This window comes from Neofelis nebulosa, chromosome 8 (genome assembly GCF_028018385.1).
Source record: "Neofelis nebulosa isolate mNeoNeb1 chromosome 8, mNeoNeb1.pri, whole genome shotgun sequence".
NCBI classification, from domain to species: domain Eukaryota; kingdom Metazoa; phylum Chordata; class Mammalia; order Carnivora; family Felidae; genus Neofelis; species Neofelis nebulosa.
The window spans coordinates 101,534,082-101,551,192 of NC_080789.1; the positions used below are offsets into that span (position 1 = coordinate 101,534,082).

Consider the following 17,111-nt stretch of genomic DNA (forward strand, 5'->3'; position numbering starts at 1 on the left):
TGCAGACGGCAGGCAAAGCAGGGTCAGTACTGCTCCTCCCGGTTCCACAGACCCCCAGGGCAGAGAACAGCAAGGAACCTCACCCATTCAGCTCAGGGATGACCTTGCCCACAGCCTTGGCAGCGCCAGTAGAAGCAGGGATGATGTTCTGGGCAGCCCCTCGGCCATCACGCCACAGCTTCCCAGAGGGGCCATCCACGGTCTTCTGGGTGGCGGTGATGGCATGGACTGTGGTCTGCAAGCGTGGAGGAGGGAGTGAAGGCCCGCACAGCACCCCTAAAGTCATCTACCCCTTGACCCCCTCCTCCCCCGGGAAGACTTGACTGAGCCAGTCCCTCGGAACCCCCAATGCCCCATGGTCCCCACAGCCCAGGGCCACATTCGAAGAAGGGAAGAGGATCTAGCCCTGGGTGAGAAATAAACACACTGGGCACTTTCCCCATCACCCGTACCATGAGTCCCTCCACGATGCCGAAGTGGTCATGGATGACCTTGGCCAGAGGGGCCAGGCAGTTGGTGGTGCAGGAGGCATTGCTGAAAAGAGGGAGGCAGGTCAAGGCAAGAACACGTCCACCTGGCAACACACAGTACCATCTAACCACCTCCCCACTCCCCTCTCCCCTGCTCACCTGACAATCTTGAGAGAGTTGTCATACTTCTCGTGGTTCACACCCATCACAAACATGGGGGCATCAGCAGAAGGGGCAGAGATGATGACCCTCTTGGCCCCACCCTTCAAGTGAGCCTGTGGTAGAGTAATCATCATGATCCACACTCTCCCTCTCCTCAAGGGTTCCCCATCATTCCCGCTATACCAAACCCCACCCCCCATCTTTACTCTCCCTGCCACTCACCCCAGCCTTCTCCATGGTGGTGAAGACCCCAGTAGACTCCACAACATACTCAGCACCAGCATCACCCCATTTGATGTTGGCGGGATCTCGCCTATAAACGGAGACAAGCCGAAAGCTCAGGGACATGGGGTACCATGTACCACGCAAGGTTGTCAGCCCATCCTAGTAACTCCCTCAAAGCAAATTCCACCCTGCTCTGTCTTCTACACTTACTCCTGGAAGATGGTGATGGGCTTTCCATTGATGACAAGTTTCCCGTTCTCAGCCTTGACTGTGCCGTGGAATTTGCCGTGGGTGGAATCGTACTGGAACATGTAGACCTGGAGGGACAAGTGAGGGCCATCAAGCAGCTGCGCTTCAGCCAGGCTCTGCTCCCTACACCAGCTGTGGGGACAGCACTCACCATGTAGTTGAGGTCAATGAAGGGGTCATTGATGGCGACAATGTCCACTTTGCCAGAGTTAAAAGCAGCCCTGGTGACCAGGCGCCCAATACGGCCAAATCTGGTAAAGACAAGAGGCAAGAAGGAATGAAAAAGGGGTAGAGAATTCTCCCAAGCATGGAAACAGCCCTAGACCAACCCATCCTCTTCCAGAGGTTAGAAGATGGCACTTCCCTCCAGAAAAGTCCAAGAGGTCTAATTTTATCTTTCTTGAGCAACTCTGCCAGGACAGCCTGGCCAGAAAGTGAAGCCTGCCCAAGAAGTGATTAGGTTCAGAGACTGGCCCAACTCCCTAGTCATTACAAGTCCTGCAAAGGAGCAATGGCCATGCAGAGCTCTGCTCTGGCCGCCCCCGCAGTCTGGACACATGCCTGGCACGTGGCATTTATCTCCCCCACTATTTGTGCCCTCCCTGGGAATGCTTGTTCCCTGTCTGGCCCAGCATCAGGATACACCCTCCAGGGAGCAAAGAGTTGCATACTTAGCATCACCAAGTTCAAAGGGCAAGAGTAAAGGTCAGAAGTTAACTGGAAGGGGAAAGCCCATCTCTTCCTCCAAAACAAAGAGAAGGGGAAAAAGGAATGCTTCTTAACCCCCTGATCTGTGGGCTCTAGTTTGCTAAGCCACTTGTCCCTGCAAGCCCTCTTCCAAAACTCAGGAGTGGGAGCGACAGATGTGTGTGTGTGTGGGGTGGGTGGGGGCAAAAAGAGTAGTAGCCCAGGCCCCAAGCTGCAGAAAGGTCAGGCAGCTATATTTAACCCCAGATTAGAGTGAAGAGGGGATCTGATTTCTGGAAGATGGAACGGGGAGAAGGGCAGGATTCCCAAGGCTCACAGACACCTAATCCTCCCAGTGACCTTTATAGCCTGGCCTTTAGGGTTGGGTCAGCTCTAGGTATGGATGGAAGAAAGGAGCCTCCAGGAGAGCCAGTGTGATGAAAGGGGCTGCTGCTACAGAAGCCATTTTGTAGTGGAAAATTTCTGCCCATGACTCAGCTCCCCCAACATGGCACTAAGCTGCAGCTACCACACCTCTCCGGAAAAGGGGGGAGGAAAAAAAAAAAGACACAAGAGGACTCCCCTAAACCCATGTTTGATTCATCAGAGAATCGTCTAGAAGAAGCATCGCTGAGGGGAAATTTGATTGGCAGCTTAAGGGATGGTCTCCGGTCAGAGTTCTGAAGTCCAGCTCTTTTAAGAGCAAGACCGAGGGAAGCCTTGCCTCACCTGGTTTACGGGATAAAGGCGACTCCACCCCACCCAGGCAGGATCAGGAGGGTTAGTCATAGGCGAGGAAGGAGGAACAGTGAAGAGCTAAGTAAGGTTGCCTAACGGTGGTTCATTCACTTCCTTCCCTGTTGCAACATGGCGGCCGGGTTCCCGCAAACGGGCCCTCCCAGCGGGCTCTGCACCCAGCTCAGCCCCGGGCACCCCGGTAGGTGGGGAGGCCGCGGGCCGGTGGGGGAGGGGCTCCTTCCCGGCACGTGACCCCGCAGGGCGCGAAAGCAAAGAAAGAAGCCCCAGCTGGGGATTAAAGGGATGGGTCCTATGCCGGGAGGGGGGCGCTCTCGTCTACCGGAGGCAGGTGGGGCGGAGGGCTGCGGGCGGCTCGCGTCCGCGGGGGCGGCACTGCATGAGGAGCCACAGCTTGGGGAAGGGTGGCCCACGCGGCTCTTTAAGGCGGGAGCCTCGGTCAGGTCAGAGCGCCGACCTTGAGTTCTCCTTGGGGGTGGGGGGGGGGGGGGTAGGACCACCGCACCCACGTCCCTCACGCGCTTGCGAAGACTAAGCAGGGCAATGCCCGCAGTAGCGGTTCGCCCGGGGCCGCGGTACTCGATGTCCCACCCTACCCTACTCTCTAACTCACCCGTTGACTCCGACCTTCACCATCGTGTCTCGGGGACGCGGCTGCGGGCAGAGAAAAGCGACCATTAGAGCGCGGGGGCGGGCGGCGGCTGCAGCCCGGCAGCTGCCCTCCCCTCCCCCAGGCCTCCATTCCCAACCCGCGCTCAGGCACGTCCGTCTTCCCGCCCCTGCAATGCGGGGGCCCGACCGCGGGGCCCACCCCCTGCCCGCGAGCGCTCCCGGCCCCCTTCCGAGCCGTGCCCGAGCCTCCCGTGGCACCCCTCAGCCTAGCTTTGCCTGGCTTTGCCTGGCTTTGCCTGGCTCTACCTGGCACTGCACCAGAAGATGCGGCTGTCTGTCGAACGGGGAGGAGCAGAGAGCACCGGCGGAGGCTGCAGTCTCGATTTATAGCGGCGGGGCGTGGCGGGGAAAAGAGGGGGTGCGGGCCCCGCCTCCCGCTGGCTTGCCCAGTCACGGCCCAAGGGCGCAGAGGCCTGAGCTACGTGCGCCCGTAAAGCCGTGAGTAGCAGGGCCCGGTTTTTTTTTTTTTTTTTGGTCAAGTGTGCACGCACCGAGCATGTGGGCTAGGGACAGAGTGGGGGGGGGGGGGGGAGGGGACCGAGACGGGCCCAGTGGAGTGATGGCACCTAGGGCAGCCCTGTGGGCATGCAACAAGCTGTGGACTCCAGGGCTGGCCTCCCGGTGACAACGGAAGACCTCCGGGAGCCAGGACAGCTGCACATATGAAACGGGAGGACTTTGGGAGCTTGTGGGATGGGGAGTTGGGGCCAGAGACGGGTTGCTCGCGGCCGCATGCTGCCACCCTCCCCCCCCCCCCCCCCCCCCCCCCCGTCCCCTTTCTTTCAGAGGCTGAGAGGCGGGAAGGCTGGGGAACTTATTCTCAAGGCTCTTCGGTAGTAGCGGGGGAACCGCAGAGGAAAAAGGCCCGGGAGGGGTCAGCCAGTCTCAGGCCGGGCCCTGCCCAGCCCCCACTTCCCCTCCCCAGGCCCTGGCTCCCGGCCTCTCTGGGCCGGGGGCCTGGGCTGGCACTGGGCAGTGGGGGCCTGGAGAGGAAGGAGGCTCGGCGGGCGGCTAAGGGGGAGGTTTCTGCACTGAAGGTCACGCTGTCCTGCAGCTCGGGCAGCCCAGAGAGGTAATAATTGGGGCGGACAAACCAGGCCCTGTGTGCACCAGCTGCTCTCCCCCAGGCCGGGCTAGGCCTCCCACAAAGTCGCTCCCGGGAGACCGGAGTGCTGTGCCGCCAGGGCTGGGACACAGTGCCCCCCTTCATCTCCTCCAGCCCGGGGCCGATAGCGGGACGTGAGGGCGGAAGTCCCTCCCAATCCTGGGACGTGCCGGTCGGCCCCAGAGCCAGGGACTCCTCTTCCCTGCCTGTGCCCAGGGGATGTTGGGGGCAGGGTGAGGAGTCCAGAAGAGACAAAAAATTGGGAGGCTTTGGGCATATGGTGGGAGCAGGCCCCCAGACCCACACGAGGTGGAGGAAGGGATCCACGCCACTCCAACAGTCTGGAGCCCGGGCTGCGCCAGTTTTGCAAGCTGAGGATGGAAGAAGGGCTACATTTGAACGCTTGAGAGGACAGAGGGTTTGGAAGGGGGTGGGGTGGAATGGACATGGCCCATCAGCAGGTGCTGGGGGCCAGGGATCCAGGGGCCTCTTTGCTGGCCCAGCGTAACCTGAGACCAGCCCCCTTTTCTAGCTGAAGAGCCTGTGGCTAAGTTTAGCCTGCCTGGTGATAACCTTTGCTTAAAAGGCAGAGGGCACGCTCTCCTGCACCCCGACTCCAACCCTGGCCCCTGCCCTTTCTGGGACTGCCCTCCCTCCTTGGGGCCCCAGAGCCAAGTCTGTATCTGTCTGGCGGCCTCATGCATGGTTGGTTTCCAGGCTTTTCATGAACCCCAAGAGCAGGGCCAGAGGGCACCTAATGGTGATAGGAGGTGGTAAGTGCCACTGGTGGTCTGCTGGGGCCTGGCACCGGGACCCAGCTGTCCCTGTTCCATTCCTGCTCATGCTCAACCAGGACCATTAACCCTTTCCCTGGAAAGGGCCTCAGGGGCCCCTCTGAGCCCCGGCACTACCCAAAGTGCATGTGTCATCTTTCATTAGTGTCTTCTGCCAGAGGGAGCTCAGTGCCCACGGGAGCATTACTGATGCAGCCTGCTGTTGTCATGACAGCAAAGACACCAGTGTTGTCATGAGAGCACGCTCACTGCCTCTGGTCCAGGTGACTCAGCAGAGCAGACTTGGGGAGCTGAGGGGTGGGCAGGCTGAAGCAGTGCCTGCGCTGAGAGCCGACTTGCCACAGACCCTGGAACAGTTAAGGAATCTCTAGGTAGACAGACCGACTCCACAGATATTATCTAGAGCTGGAGGGGATCAAGACCTGACCTTCCATCTGCTCAGCCGGCTAGGTCAGTCACTGCCTCAGAGATGGGCTCAGGGAGCACGCCGTGGGAGGGGAGGACGCAGGTCAGCCCTTGGTCTAGAGAAGGGTTCCTCCACCTCGGCACCACTGATTGGCATTTTGGGCTGAATAATTCTGTTTTGGGGGTCTGTTTTCTGCATTGTAGGGTATTTAGCAACATCCCTGGCCTCTGCCCACTAGGTGCTGATAGCATCCCTCCCACCTAGGTTGTGATGACAAAAAACTATCTCTAGGCATTGCCAGAAGGCCCCCGAGTAGCGCCACACTGGTCTGGAGACTGGCCGCTGCACGCTTCTCCACCGTGCAGCAATCCTGTCCCTCATGCGGCGTGGGGAGGTGTCCTGTCCTTCGTGCGGCATGGGGAGGTGGAGGAGGGGAAGATGAGGCACTGGGGGAGCATGGGGCTTATCAGATCTTCAGACAGGCCCCAGGACTTCGGGGCTCCTCTCCCTGCTGCCTGCATCTGGGCTCATGTAAGCTGAAACAGACAAGCTTAGGAAAAATGTCTAAAAGTATATAAAAACATTTATTCATTAAGAAACAAGGAGACTGGCAGACAGAGTCCAATGAAAGCAGCTCAATTCAGTTCAGTAAGGCCAGTTTAAGAGAAATGCTTTACATCATAAAGACCATTCTATATTAAAAAGACAAGAGGACAGGCAAAAATGGTATTTTACAAGGGAGCAGAATTCAAGTTCACTTCATAAGATACCCCGCACAGCAGGGACAGGAACAGGCAAGATGACTTCCTAGGGCCTGTGCCTTCGAGGAGGTGCTCGGCGGATGGGGGTTGTTTTCTTGGGTGTCTCGTCTTCCGTCATCTCTGCTGAAAGCTCTATTCAGAGGATTGGAGGAGGAAGAAAAAGCTGAGTCACAAAGATGGTGAAAAGTAGATCTCAGAGAACAAGTGGGACAGCCCCAGACTAGGCCCAGAAACAAAACCCATACTGTGCCCAGAGAAACACACCTGGGGGGAGGGCGGGGGCGGAGAGAATCTACATGGGCAGGACCCCATCAAAACCGGCCTCCCCCCACCCCTCCCCAAGCTATGCTCCCTGCGAGCCACATCTGGGAGGGAGCATCCTACCTTCCTCGCTGGACTCATCACTTGAGAAGACAATTCTGGGTTTCTTTTTTGAAACTCGCTGTTGGGTGTTTGGATGCCGACGGGCAGTGCGGTGGGGCTCAGGAGTGACAAAATCACCGTCTGATGAGGCTGCAGAAGCCAGACGCTGGTGCCTCTTGGAGACTAGAAAAGGCCAACACATGAGTCCCAAAAAAAGGATACTCTGAGAGAAGGGCCCGATCTCTCCACTTGTGGGGCTGCCTCACGTACCAGTGGATGGTTTCTTGGCTGATGGGGCTCTCTGGCTACCCCCCTGGCCAACCTCAAGGTCTTCCACCGCATCCAGCCCTCTGGTGTGGCAGACCCGAAGCTTCTGCTCAAATTCATCTATTACAGCCTGGAGGGGGGAAGAGATTAAGAGCAGGCCTGGAAGGGGCACCTGGGTGGCTTGGTCAATCATCAGACTTTGGCTCAGGTCGTAATCTCAAGGCTCTTGAGTTTGAGCCCCGCACTGGGTTCTATGCTGACAGCTCAGAGGCTGGAGTCTACTTTGTTTTTTTTTGTTTTTTTTTTAATTTTTTTTTTTTTCAACATTTTTTATTTATTTTTGGGACAGAGAGAGACAGAGCATGAACGGGGGAGGGGCAGAGAGAGAGGGAGACACAGAATCGGAAACAGGCTCCAGGCTCCGAGCCATCAGCCCAGAGCCTGACGCGGGGCTCGAACTCAAGGACCGCGAGATCGTGACCTGGCTGAAGTCGGACGCTTAACCGACTGCGCCACCCAGGCGCCCCTGGAGTCTACTTTGGATTCTGTGTCTTGGTCTCTCTCTGCCCCTCCCCTACTGATGCTCTGTATCTCGCTCTCAAAAATAACCATTAAAAAAAAAAAAAAAGAGCAGGCCTGGAAACTGTTATTTTCTAAGATGAAAAAGAAACAAGGCCATGGAAAGAAAGACATGGTGAAAACATCAACGCCTATCACTGAGAGAACCCAACCCAGGGAGGGTACACACTGCAGGAATACAAGTATATGACATTCTGGGAAAGACAAAACTGTGACAACAGTAAAAAGATCAGTGGTTGCCAAGGGTCAGGGGACAGAGGGCGATGGGGGCGCACAGAAGACTTCTTGGGCAGTGGAACTGCACTGTGTAATACTACAATGATGGACACAGGCCACAACACACTTTGTCCAAACCCACAGAATGAGTGAGTGACCCCTAAGGTCAACTATGGACTTTGGGTGATAATGATGTGTCAACATAGGTTCATCGATTGTAACAAATGTGCCACTCTGGTGGGGGAGACTGAGAGCGGGAGCGGGGGGGGCTCTGCATATGTGGCGGCTGGGCACATGTGGAAGAACTCTACCTTCGATTCAGTATTTACTTTTGAACCTAAAACTGCTGTAAAAGATAAAGTCCATTTTAAAAAAGAGAAAAAGAAAGACACAGGAATTGGAGACAGAAAGATCTGGTCTCAGGTGGTACTGGTTACTTCGTTGCAGTCGAGCCGAGGGAGGGGAACCGGCGGGGTAGGCGAGGCAGGTCCGGGCAGTGCAGTGCAGACGAACTCATAGCACCGGGATGGCCGCTGCGCTCACCTTGCCCTCGGGCTTGGCTCCGCGTCGCAGTTTGCCCACAATTGACAAAAAAGCACTAAAGATGGACTCATCCGATAGTTTGTCCCCAAAGCAGTCAAAATTGTCCAGCATCCTGCGGAGGCCTCGCTCTGTGAGGGGCAGCTGTGACACACAGTAGGCCAGGTCCCGATACTGCCGCTCGGTCCTGCGGATGGCAAAGGCGTCGTGAGGAGCAGCGAGATGGAGGAGCGAAGAAGGCCCGTCCTTCCCGTCGGTGCCCCACAGCCTCAGGGACACCCCTTGGGAAGCCGGCATACCGGGCAGTGCGGAAGCGCTGACACAGCTTCTCCACCAGGCTCTCCGTCTGCTTGTCCTTGGTGATGTAGGAGAGGAGCTGCCTGAGGAAGGGGAGATGTGGTTGTGTGGCCTCCCAGGGGCAGCTCCATTCCTGTCGGGACAGTCCTGTCTTCCCCTAGCACCCGCCTTCTGTCATCGTCCTGCCCTCTTCCTAGACCCTCAGAAAAAATCCACCCCACCCCCTCTGCGAAATTCTCACCGAGAATGGGAATTTGTAACAAAAACTGCTGCCATGTCGTGAGGACTCCTATGCGCCTACCGCCGCACTAGAAACTCTATGGTACTGAAGCCCCTCAAGAACTAAGGGGCAAGTGTCAGAGGCCTCACTGTACAGAGGACGAACAGGCACAGAGAGGTTAAGTTCCTACTGAAGGTTATACAGCTACAAAGTAGCAGAGCTAGAGTTCAAATACAGGTTTGTCTGATTCTTAAGCATGTGCTACATAAAAATGTGCCCCAAGGCTCAGGGAACCATACTTCATGATGGTGTGGAAAGGCTCTTCCTCCACCCCTCCCTCGGGGTCTGACAGGCGGCTGATGATATCTGGAAGGAGATTATAGATCGCATTGCCCTGTGAGAGAGAGAGTCATGTTATCGACACAGGGTGTGTGTCTGTGTGTGCGCGCCTGTTCCCTTGGCAGTGGTCTCCTGCTGCCTCTCACCTTGTGGGAAAGCTCATTGAAGAAGTTCTTGGCCAGGGCAGCGATCTGAGGTGCGGGGTCGATGAGCAGCACAGCCATCTCGCTCACCTGCCCCTTCACCTTCACCATGTCCTTTAGAATCAGGTGGGTCATCACCAGCCCTGCTGTTCTCCGCACCTGCTGAGCTGGGTCCCGGAGCCTAGGAGCGAAATCTCAAGTCACTGGCACTAATGGTGAGTTATATTGGGACACTGGTGGGAAAGGCCCTCAGCAGGAATCTGTTGCCCCTTCTTCTTCTTCTTCTTTTTTTTTTTTTTTTAAAGTAAACTCTACCCTCAGCGTGGGGCCCTAACTCATGAACCCAAGATTAAGAGTTGCATGCTCTATTGACTAAGCCACCCAGGTGCTCCTCTATCATCCCTTCTTAATGTGACATTCTAGAAGCAGTTAGAAAGCTGGGATTGGGGTAAGAGGCCAAGCTTGGAGCCAACGCTTTGGACAGAGGTGCAAATTCCTTTGGGGCTATACTTAGCGAGGGCCGGTACAGGTCAAGTATCAAGCAGATATCAAGGTAATGCTAAAGACCAGAGAAACAGTTTTAGTGATTTTCATCCTGACTGAACTACAGCCTCCCAGGGCTAGCAAGGCCTGCTACAGTGTCATGAGGGATCTCTCACCGAGCATACAGATGAGGTGTCCAGGGGTCCACCAGGTTAGGGAAGCGGATGGCCAGGTCCCCAGCAGCAACCATGAGGTTAGACCGCACAATGGGGAGCGAGGACTTTTCCAGCATGGTGAACAGCAGGCGAAGCTGGGAGTCGCAGAAAGTGGCACTAGGGGCAAGGAAAGGATCATCAGGGAGAGGCACCATCCCCATCCTCTCTGAGAGGGCAGTGCTGGCCCCAGGGCCTACCTGATCATGCAGAACTTGCCAAGGGCAAGTGAAGCGGCTGCAGAGAGCTCTGGGTTGCTGTAGAGGCCCGGGTTGTTGCAGACTTTAAGCAGAAGTGGAACAAAGGCAGCCAGGATCTGTTTGCCTGTCGGAAGAACGGCTCTAGGTCTGGGACAGGTTATCTCGGCCGGGGAGCAGGTCCCTCAGCAATTCTTCTTACCATCTAACAGCTCCTTCTCACAGATGCTGCGGATGAGTTCTGCCTCTGGATCATCAGCGGCAGCGCCCGCCAGCCCCATCTCCTCCTCTATGGTGGTGTCAGAGCTTGTGTTCTAATGGGGAAGAAACCAGGGATCATGGCTCATCCAAGACAGCATTTTTAAAAAAATTTTTAATATTTTATTTTTAAGAGAGACAGCATGAGCAGGGGAGGGGCAGAAAGCAAGGGAGACACAGAATCTGAAGCAGGGGCCAGGCTCTGAGCTGTCAGCACACAGCCTGATTCAGGGCTCGAACCCATGAACCGTGAGATCATGACCTAAGCTGACATAGGATGCTTAACTGACTGAGCCACCCAGATGCCCCCAAGACAGCATTTTTAACTCCAGCCTGTCTTTCATTTTGCAGGAATGTGTCTGGGGAAAGGCAAGTTCTGTAAAACCATTCCTACAGTGGTCAAATGTGTCTATAAAGAGGAAGCACACCTTAATTAAACAGGAAAAGAACTAGGACTCTGTAGTTTTACTTCTAAGTTGCCAAATGTGAACTGGCAAATTCAAAGTGGAACAAGCAGCATTATTTTCTTTTTTTTTTTTAAATTTTTTTTTTTTTCAACGTTTTTTATTTATTTTTGGGACAGAGAGAGACAGAGCATGAACGGGGGAGGGTCAGAGAGAGGGAGACACAGAATTGGAAACAGGCTCCAGGCTCCGAGCCATCAGCCCAGAGCCTGACGCGGGGCTCGAACTCACGGACCGTGAGATCGTGACCTGGCTGAAGTCGGACGCTTAACCGACTGCGCCACCCAGGCGCCCCAAGCAGCATTATTTTCAAGTTGCTAAAGCATATTCCTACATCTCTGAACTCATTCTCACAGAAGCACGTCATTTCCTGCATACAGTCAATAAACGGATCACGGGGACAATGGTTCAAGGTCACAGAGGTCAGACCTAATTACTCTGTGTCTTATTTGTCTGCAAGACACTACTGCCTCTAGTGGAAAGAACACAAGGTCCCCATAAGGTGGCAGGCCCAGCAACCACGGCTGATGGGAAAGGGGGTGCATGTGTGCTTATTCTAACAAGCGGTGCCTGAGGGGGAGCCTAGATTTCATGCCGAGGTCCCTAACTCAACGCTCTATGTTTCCCTAAAACTTTCCTTCTTGGGTGGTCACCAACAGACTGCTCCATCTTTGTTCTCACTAACCTTTCCCAGGAACAGCAGCAAGGAGGCAGGGTGTCTTCCTCATTTAACAGTAGAAAACCAGAGATTCCCAGAAGGAAACGTGAGTGACCCACAGTCAGGAAATAAATCCGGAAATGCTTGGGACACAAACCCAAACACGCAGACACTTCATTCACCTTCTCCTTTGGATCCTTAGTCTTCTGCTCCTGCTCTTCCCGAAGAACCCGGCGCCGACAGAGCTCCCCGCTCACTGCCTGTTCCAAGTGCACCAGCTGCTGCAGAGCCACATCTCCAGCCAGGGACAGCAGGTTCATCAACAGGAAAGTGGGGAGCATGGGGGTGTCCTCTGGAGGAGGGGAGGGAAAGCAGAGAGAAAGAGACAAAATTAAATCTCACAGGACCTTGCATTCTGTGTTGATGGCTCTACCTCTTGCTCATGTGCCATACACAAGCTGGCGCAGAAGAGAGAGATGGAGACGGGGGAGGGTGGGTGGGGAGGGACGGGGATGGTGGCGGTGACTGGCCCAGTCTGAGTGACAGAAGTGAGACAGTGTGGTCTGCGGAGGGTCAGGGGCTGCTGTAGGAAGCAGTGCTGGCAGTGGCTACTGGCTCGACAAGGAAAGCAGTAGACTCTGGCTGCTGCCCACGGGGGACCCTCTTGCCTACTTACTCGGGACCTCCTGGGTGGCGCTCTTCTCCCCCAGCTTCTCCAGGGCCTGCTTCGCACAGCCCTGCAATATCTGGGCACAGATCACCTCAGGGCCCTCTGCCAGCTGGTAAATGAGGGTCACTGCCACCTCTTTGAATGGGATCCAGAGTGGGTCTGGGTGGACAAAGCCTGTAGAGGAGAAGGGAGAAGTCACCCACTGCAGACAAAGGACTCCATTCTACCCGAGGCCTTCACGATAGCTCACCTTTTGTGACCACCTCTTGCAGTCGCTCAAACAACCTATGTTGCTGAGGCAGCCGGAAGGGAGGGTGACGTTTGCTCAGAGAAGGCTGTCGAGAACAGGAAAGACAAAAGGTGGGTATGTGTTGAGAGTGTGTAAGAGGATGGCCACTGTCCTTGGTCTGGAGATCCCATGTACCTTTCTCCTGTCAGAGATGTTGGCAATGGCATGGCACACCTGCTGGGCCAACCTGTAGTCCTGTGGAAACTTCTCCTCCAGTCCTATGCTCACCAGTGTGTCTAAGTTGCTTCCCACGATTTCTGGTTTTCCTCTAGAGGAAGGAAGCCACACAGTCAAAGCTAGTCAGGGACAGGACTCTGGGCGGGAAAATGCCAAGCGGGGTGGGTAACAGCACTCAGTGCAAGGCTAGAGCCCTGAAGCAGACAGCAGAGGCTCTGACATGGGGCTGGCCCCTCAGAATCCCTCTTGCTGTACCAAATCCCGTTATTCTGCTGCACGGGGTGCAGAGGAGGGCGCTGGTACTCTATTTTATTTTTCACTTAGGTAGCCGACTCACGCACACAGCTTGGCTGGGCCTGACTGCTGTTATTGAAGGAAAGGGAGCTTTCTCAGAACCTTCCCTTTCCCTCTTATTCCTAGCGTCTGTCTGGATCTGAGCCTCACCGTGCCATCATCCCAAGAAGCATGACAGAGGAACAGCGCTCCAGAGGAGAGCAGGGGACCTTCTCGGTCGCCCGCTCCCACAGCAGCTGGGTCACTGCAGGTTTCAATTCATCCTTCTGCACAAACTCACAGAGCTGAAGAGAAAAGAGAAAGGGCTCAGGCCAAAAAATAACAACCCCCCCCCAATCCTTGGTCCACTTCTCTGAAGAGAGTGTTGAGAGCCCGAAGTGGGTAAAAGCAATACTTAGGGATGGAAAAGGAAGAAGGAGGCTCGAAATGTAAAGTTGGGGTTTGGGGAGGTACTTGCACCTCTGTCACTTTTTTACCTTCATGCCTTCAAAACTACATTTATTAAGATGACATATTGAAGTCTGTGTGAGTCCATGGCTCTGACTACATTCCGGGGATTTCTAGTAGCTGTTGTTGCTGTGACCACAACTCAACATGTCTAAAACAGAAGACTCCATCCTTCCTTGCCTTTTCATTTTGCCCAGGGTACCAACATTCTCAACCACATATGCTTAACACTTCACAGTCAGCTAATTTCTTCCCCACTTAATCCTATCCATTTTTCCTTTATAATCTGTCTTCCATTAAGTGCAACTCCACAGCTTTTCCTCCCAGCCCGAGTCTAGTCCTTTGATGCTGCACATTTACAGAAGGTCCGTAGACCTCGTCTCTAGCCTCCTCTCCAACCAACCCGTATGCTCCTGTTGGACCAGTCTCCCAAACATCTTCTTCATCACGCCACACCTCTGCTCATCATTTAGAAATAGCTCTCCTTTGGAGCACCTGGGTGGCTCAGTCGGTTAAGTGTCCGATTCTGGCTCAGGTCATGATCCTGCAGTTCGTGAGTTCAAGACCCGCATCAGGCTGTGTGCTGACAGCTCAGAGCCTGGAGTCTGCTTCAGATAGATTCTGTGTCTCCCTCTCTCTCTGACCCTCCCCCACTCACGCTCTGTCTCTCTCTCAAAAATAAATAAACATAAAAAAAAAAAAAAAAAAAAGAAAAGAAACAAAACTCTCCTTTGCCTATAGTAGGGGCTCTGGACCAGGAGAGCCAGCCTGACATTTCAGCCCAGCGGCTGCCACCAGGCTCCTTTTCTCCGCAAGAGAAAAATGTGGCTGGAGGTAGTGCTCCACCTGGTGGAAGCTGGTGGTCAGCACCACCTCCACCTGTCTCCACAACCCAAATACTTGTACTTCAAAAGCAGGTCCACCTCACTAAGATGTTGGCCAACAAGGTGAAAGTCCCGGACTTGTGAAAGGCATTCAGGGACCTTTATAAGTCAGTTCCAACCTACACTCCCTCTTTATTATCTTTTGCAGATAACAGTTTCCAGCCAGAACGTTATCTTTTTCATGCCACAACTTTCTGTGCTCTTAATTGGCTTTCCATCTACATGCTCCCTCCTTTCTCTCTCTACATCCTACTCATCAAGACCCTGTTTAAGTCCTACCACCTCCAGAAAGCTTTCCTTGACTGTTCTACCTCATACTGCTCTCTTGCCCACTCAGGACTCGTCAGGGTAACATACAAGGTATGAGTACGTTTTCTGGAGCTCTTATTGCCTGAGTCTCTGCCACCAACCAGCTGTGATTAGCCAAGTTCCTTAACCTCTCAGTGCCTTAAGCTTCTCACTGTAAAATGTACACTAACAGTATTACCTCACAGGGTTGTTGTGAGGGTTACACAAGTTCATATGAGCAAACTGCTAAGAACAGTCCCTGGCATGTCATTAGTGTTACCCTATCACCATTGCTGCTACAACCATTACCTGTGCCACATTTTTCTGGCACTGAATTACCTATGTGCCACATCATTCTATAACTGTTTTATGTTTTTTGGCTACCCACTATACTGTTGGTTCCTTTTAAGTTGGGAACTTGAAAACAATCTTATACTTTGTGGGGCTGAGTAAACTGCTGAACATGTACATAGTAATCACTAATACTTGTTGAATGAATAAAGAAAATAGAAGTAAGGGGGCGCCTGGCTGGCTTGGTCAGAAGAGCATGTGATTTTTGATCTCAGGGTCATGAGTTTGAGTCCCACATTGGCTGCAGAGATTACATAAACAAACAAACAAACAAACAAACAAACAAATAAACAAGAAAGAAAGAAAGGGAAGAAAGAAAGAAAGAAAGGAAAGAAAAAGAAAAGAAAAGAAAAGAAAAGAAAAGAAAAGAAGGGAAGGAAGAAAGGAATGAAGGAAGGAAAGTAAGGAAAGGAAAGAAAGAGACTTACAATTTCCTCAAGACACTGGATAGTCCCAACTGAGGCATCCACTAGTAGCAAAGAGAGATTCTGAATCAAAGTCTGGGCTTTGGCTCTGTGGGAATAGCAGAGAGCAGAGGTCATTAAAAACTGGCAAGTTAAACCTGGCAAACAGGTGATTAGGACTATCCCACCACAGTGTCAGATGACTTTACTGGAAGTCCAGCCCCGCCCTGAGCCCCATTAGATTCAGGACTCCTCAAGAAGGAGGCCCCCGCCCCCTGCCATTCCTGTAGGAGACTGCAAACGTCCCCTGAGAAGCTGACCCTGTTAAAACTGGCAGAGGCAAAGGTACCACATATACCTGGCAGAGTCCCCTCTGGGGCTGAGGTAAAGCTGGCGGTAGGCATTAAGCACAGCTTCCCGGATGCCAGGCTCCTTAGACCAGATGAGAGGGAGCATGCGGCGCACCCCGAACAGGGCCTGAGGTACCCCAAATTGGAACACCATCACAAAGAATTCAATCACCTCCTGTACCACTGAGGGGAGAGACAGAAATGTCACCCATCTGCTTGGCAAAATTCCCCCAATACTTAGAGATAGAACCTTTCCTACTGTAGCAACATGCAAGTGGAAGCTTCTTCCATTTCCCCCGAGAATATCATCCTAGATGGCCCTGTCGTGAAATACCCTATGCATACCACGTCTGCTCCACAGAGCTAGACAAAGCAAACGGAAATAAAGAATCCTTGCCTTTTGAAGGAGCAGACAGTTATCAATAAAATACAGGCAAGACTGGTTTTTCCAACCCCAAGACACAGTCCTTACAGAGAGGGATGCTGGCGCACCTGTAGTTGTGTTTTCATACATCATCTTGCTGATGATGCTAATGGCCTCTGTAATCTTCAGAGAGAAGCTGTAGGCGTCCTGCAGATACTGCACCAGCATCTCCTGCTTCACCAGCTCATCGCTTTCCCTGGATTTCACGGGCTCTGACACACTGGGCTTGTCTTTACTGTCTGTCTGTCCTGGGCCCATGTTCCCTGCAGAACCCTGGGCATTCTCCTGTGTGGAAGCTGCTGGGCCTAGGAGTTAGAGAATTCTAGGATGGTTATTGCTCGAAGGTGTATGGGGAAATCTATCGGCTACAACATCCCCAGATAGTCCTTTCCACAATGGGAGGGTATACACTTAGAACCTACTCTGAAATGTCTTGGTTCATTTCTCAAAAAATTCCGAACATCCTCTATGGTTTGGAAATACCATTTCACGCCCTATGACTATCAATCTTAGGTCCATGGGCTGTATCCATTCCAGGGCACTGCCAAATCTCCTCTGGACTGCTGTGGCACAGTGCCTCCTGGCACTCCCAGGCCAGTGTCTGGCATAAAGTAAATAGCCCATCGATACTAATTGAAATGTTTTGTTTGCTAACTGAAGAAGGAAAAGAAATACCTTTGAAGATAGTCCCCAAGAGATTCAGGAACCTGGTCTCCTCTGACTCCTCTGGGTCCACATGACTGAAAGGCTCAGACTCCTGGAAGTGGCCTATGGCTTCTCGAGTGAGAATGATGGCCTGCCTGGAAGAACATCCACCGGTCACCAACTTGGCACCCACGGGAGTGTCACTGCAGCCTTCTGTAATGCAGCCTACCTCATGATTACATCGAGAACTTAGACTTACTGCCCCAAAGAAAAGGGACACTTCTCATGCTTAAAAAGTTGAGAAGTGGGGCGCCTGGGTGGCTCAGTTGGTTAAGCATCTGACTTCAGCTCAGGTCATGATCTCA

General features: G+C 53.5%; 2 protein-coding genes and 1 long non-coding RNA gene across 7 annotated transcripts in view; 1 reads left to right on the forward strand and 2 right to left on the reverse strand.

The window, feature by feature from the left end:
• The window catches only part of GAPDH (glyceraldehyde-3-phosphate dehydrogenase), a 58,993-nt gene that overhangs the window by 721 nt on the left and 41,161 nt on the right, over positions 1-17,111 (reverse strand). Inside the window, exons 1-8 of one of the 2 annotated variants that reach the window (XM_058743925.1) lie at positions 3,468-3,528; positions 3,163-3,203; positions 1,258-1,357; positions 1,068-1,174; positions 855-945; positions 630-745; positions 453-534; positions 84-235 (exon numbers count right to left, since the gene is read on the reverse strand). In XM_058743925.1, coding sequence (XP_058599908.1) covers positions 84-235; positions 453-534; positions 630-745; positions 855-945; positions 1,068-1,174; positions 1,258-1,357; positions 3,163-3,185 — 671 coding nt within the window. In that variant the 5' untranslated portion in view covers positions 3,186-3,203; positions 3,468-3,528. Of the gene's footprint in view, positions 1-83; positions 236-452; positions 535-629; positions 746-854; positions 946-1,067; positions 1,175-1,257; positions 1,358-3,162; positions 3,204-3,467; positions 3,529-17,111 lie in introns of those variants that run through there. The other variant, XM_058743926.1, reaches the window with a different exon arrangement.
• On the forward strand, positions 3,978-15,088 carry LOC131520123 (uncharacterized). Of its 2 annotated transcripts, XR_009265937.1 has the most exons (6): positions 3,978-4,293; positions 9,372-9,466; positions 11,560-11,629; positions 11,726-11,837; positions 12,466-12,553; positions 13,080-15,088. It is a non-coding gene; the product is annotated as an uncharacterized LOC131520123 (long non-coding RNA). The 2 variants fall into 2 exon arrangements; XR_009265936.1 differs by lacking the exon at positions 11,560-11,629 and having other exon boundaries at positions 3,981-4,293.
• Positions 6,092-17,111, reverse strand: part of NCAPD2 (non-SMC condensin I complex subunit D2) — a 32,282-nt gene continuing 21,262 nt past the window's right edge. For all 3 annotated transcript variants that reach the window (XM_058743913.1, XM_058743914.1, XM_058743912.1), the window contains exons 14-32: positions 16,777-16,901; positions 16,170-16,406; positions 15,686-15,860; positions 15,352-15,436; positions 13,104-13,237; positions 12,618-12,750; positions 12,444-12,528; positions 12,200-12,367; positions 11,706-11,875; positions 10,346-10,457; positions 10,147-10,270; positions 9,911-10,066; positions 9,255-9,432; positions 9,069-9,163; positions 8,552-8,632; positions 8,256-8,439; positions 6,921-7,047; positions 6,672-6,833; positions 6,092-6,419 (exon numbers count right to left, since the gene is read on the reverse strand). In XM_058743913.1, coding sequence (XP_058599896.1) covers positions 6,334-6,419; positions 6,672-6,833; positions 6,921-7,047; positions 8,256-8,439; positions 8,552-8,632; positions 9,069-9,163; positions 9,255-9,432; positions 9,911-10,066; positions 10,147-10,270; positions 10,346-10,457; positions 11,706-11,875; positions 12,200-12,367; positions 12,444-12,528; positions 12,618-12,750; positions 13,104-13,237; positions 15,352-15,436; positions 15,686-15,860; positions 16,170-16,406; positions 16,777-16,901 — 2,617 coding nt within the window. In that variant the 3' untranslated portion in view covers positions 6,092-6,333. The remainder of the gene's footprint in view (positions 6,420-6,671; positions 6,834-6,920; positions 7,048-8,255; positions 8,440-8,551; positions 8,633-9,068; positions 9,164-9,254; positions 9,433-9,910; positions 10,067-10,146; positions 10,271-10,345; positions 10,458-11,705; positions 11,876-12,199; positions 12,368-12,443; positions 12,529-12,617; positions 12,751-13,103; positions 13,238-15,351; positions 15,437-15,685; positions 15,861-16,169; positions 16,407-16,776; positions 16,902-17,111) is intronic.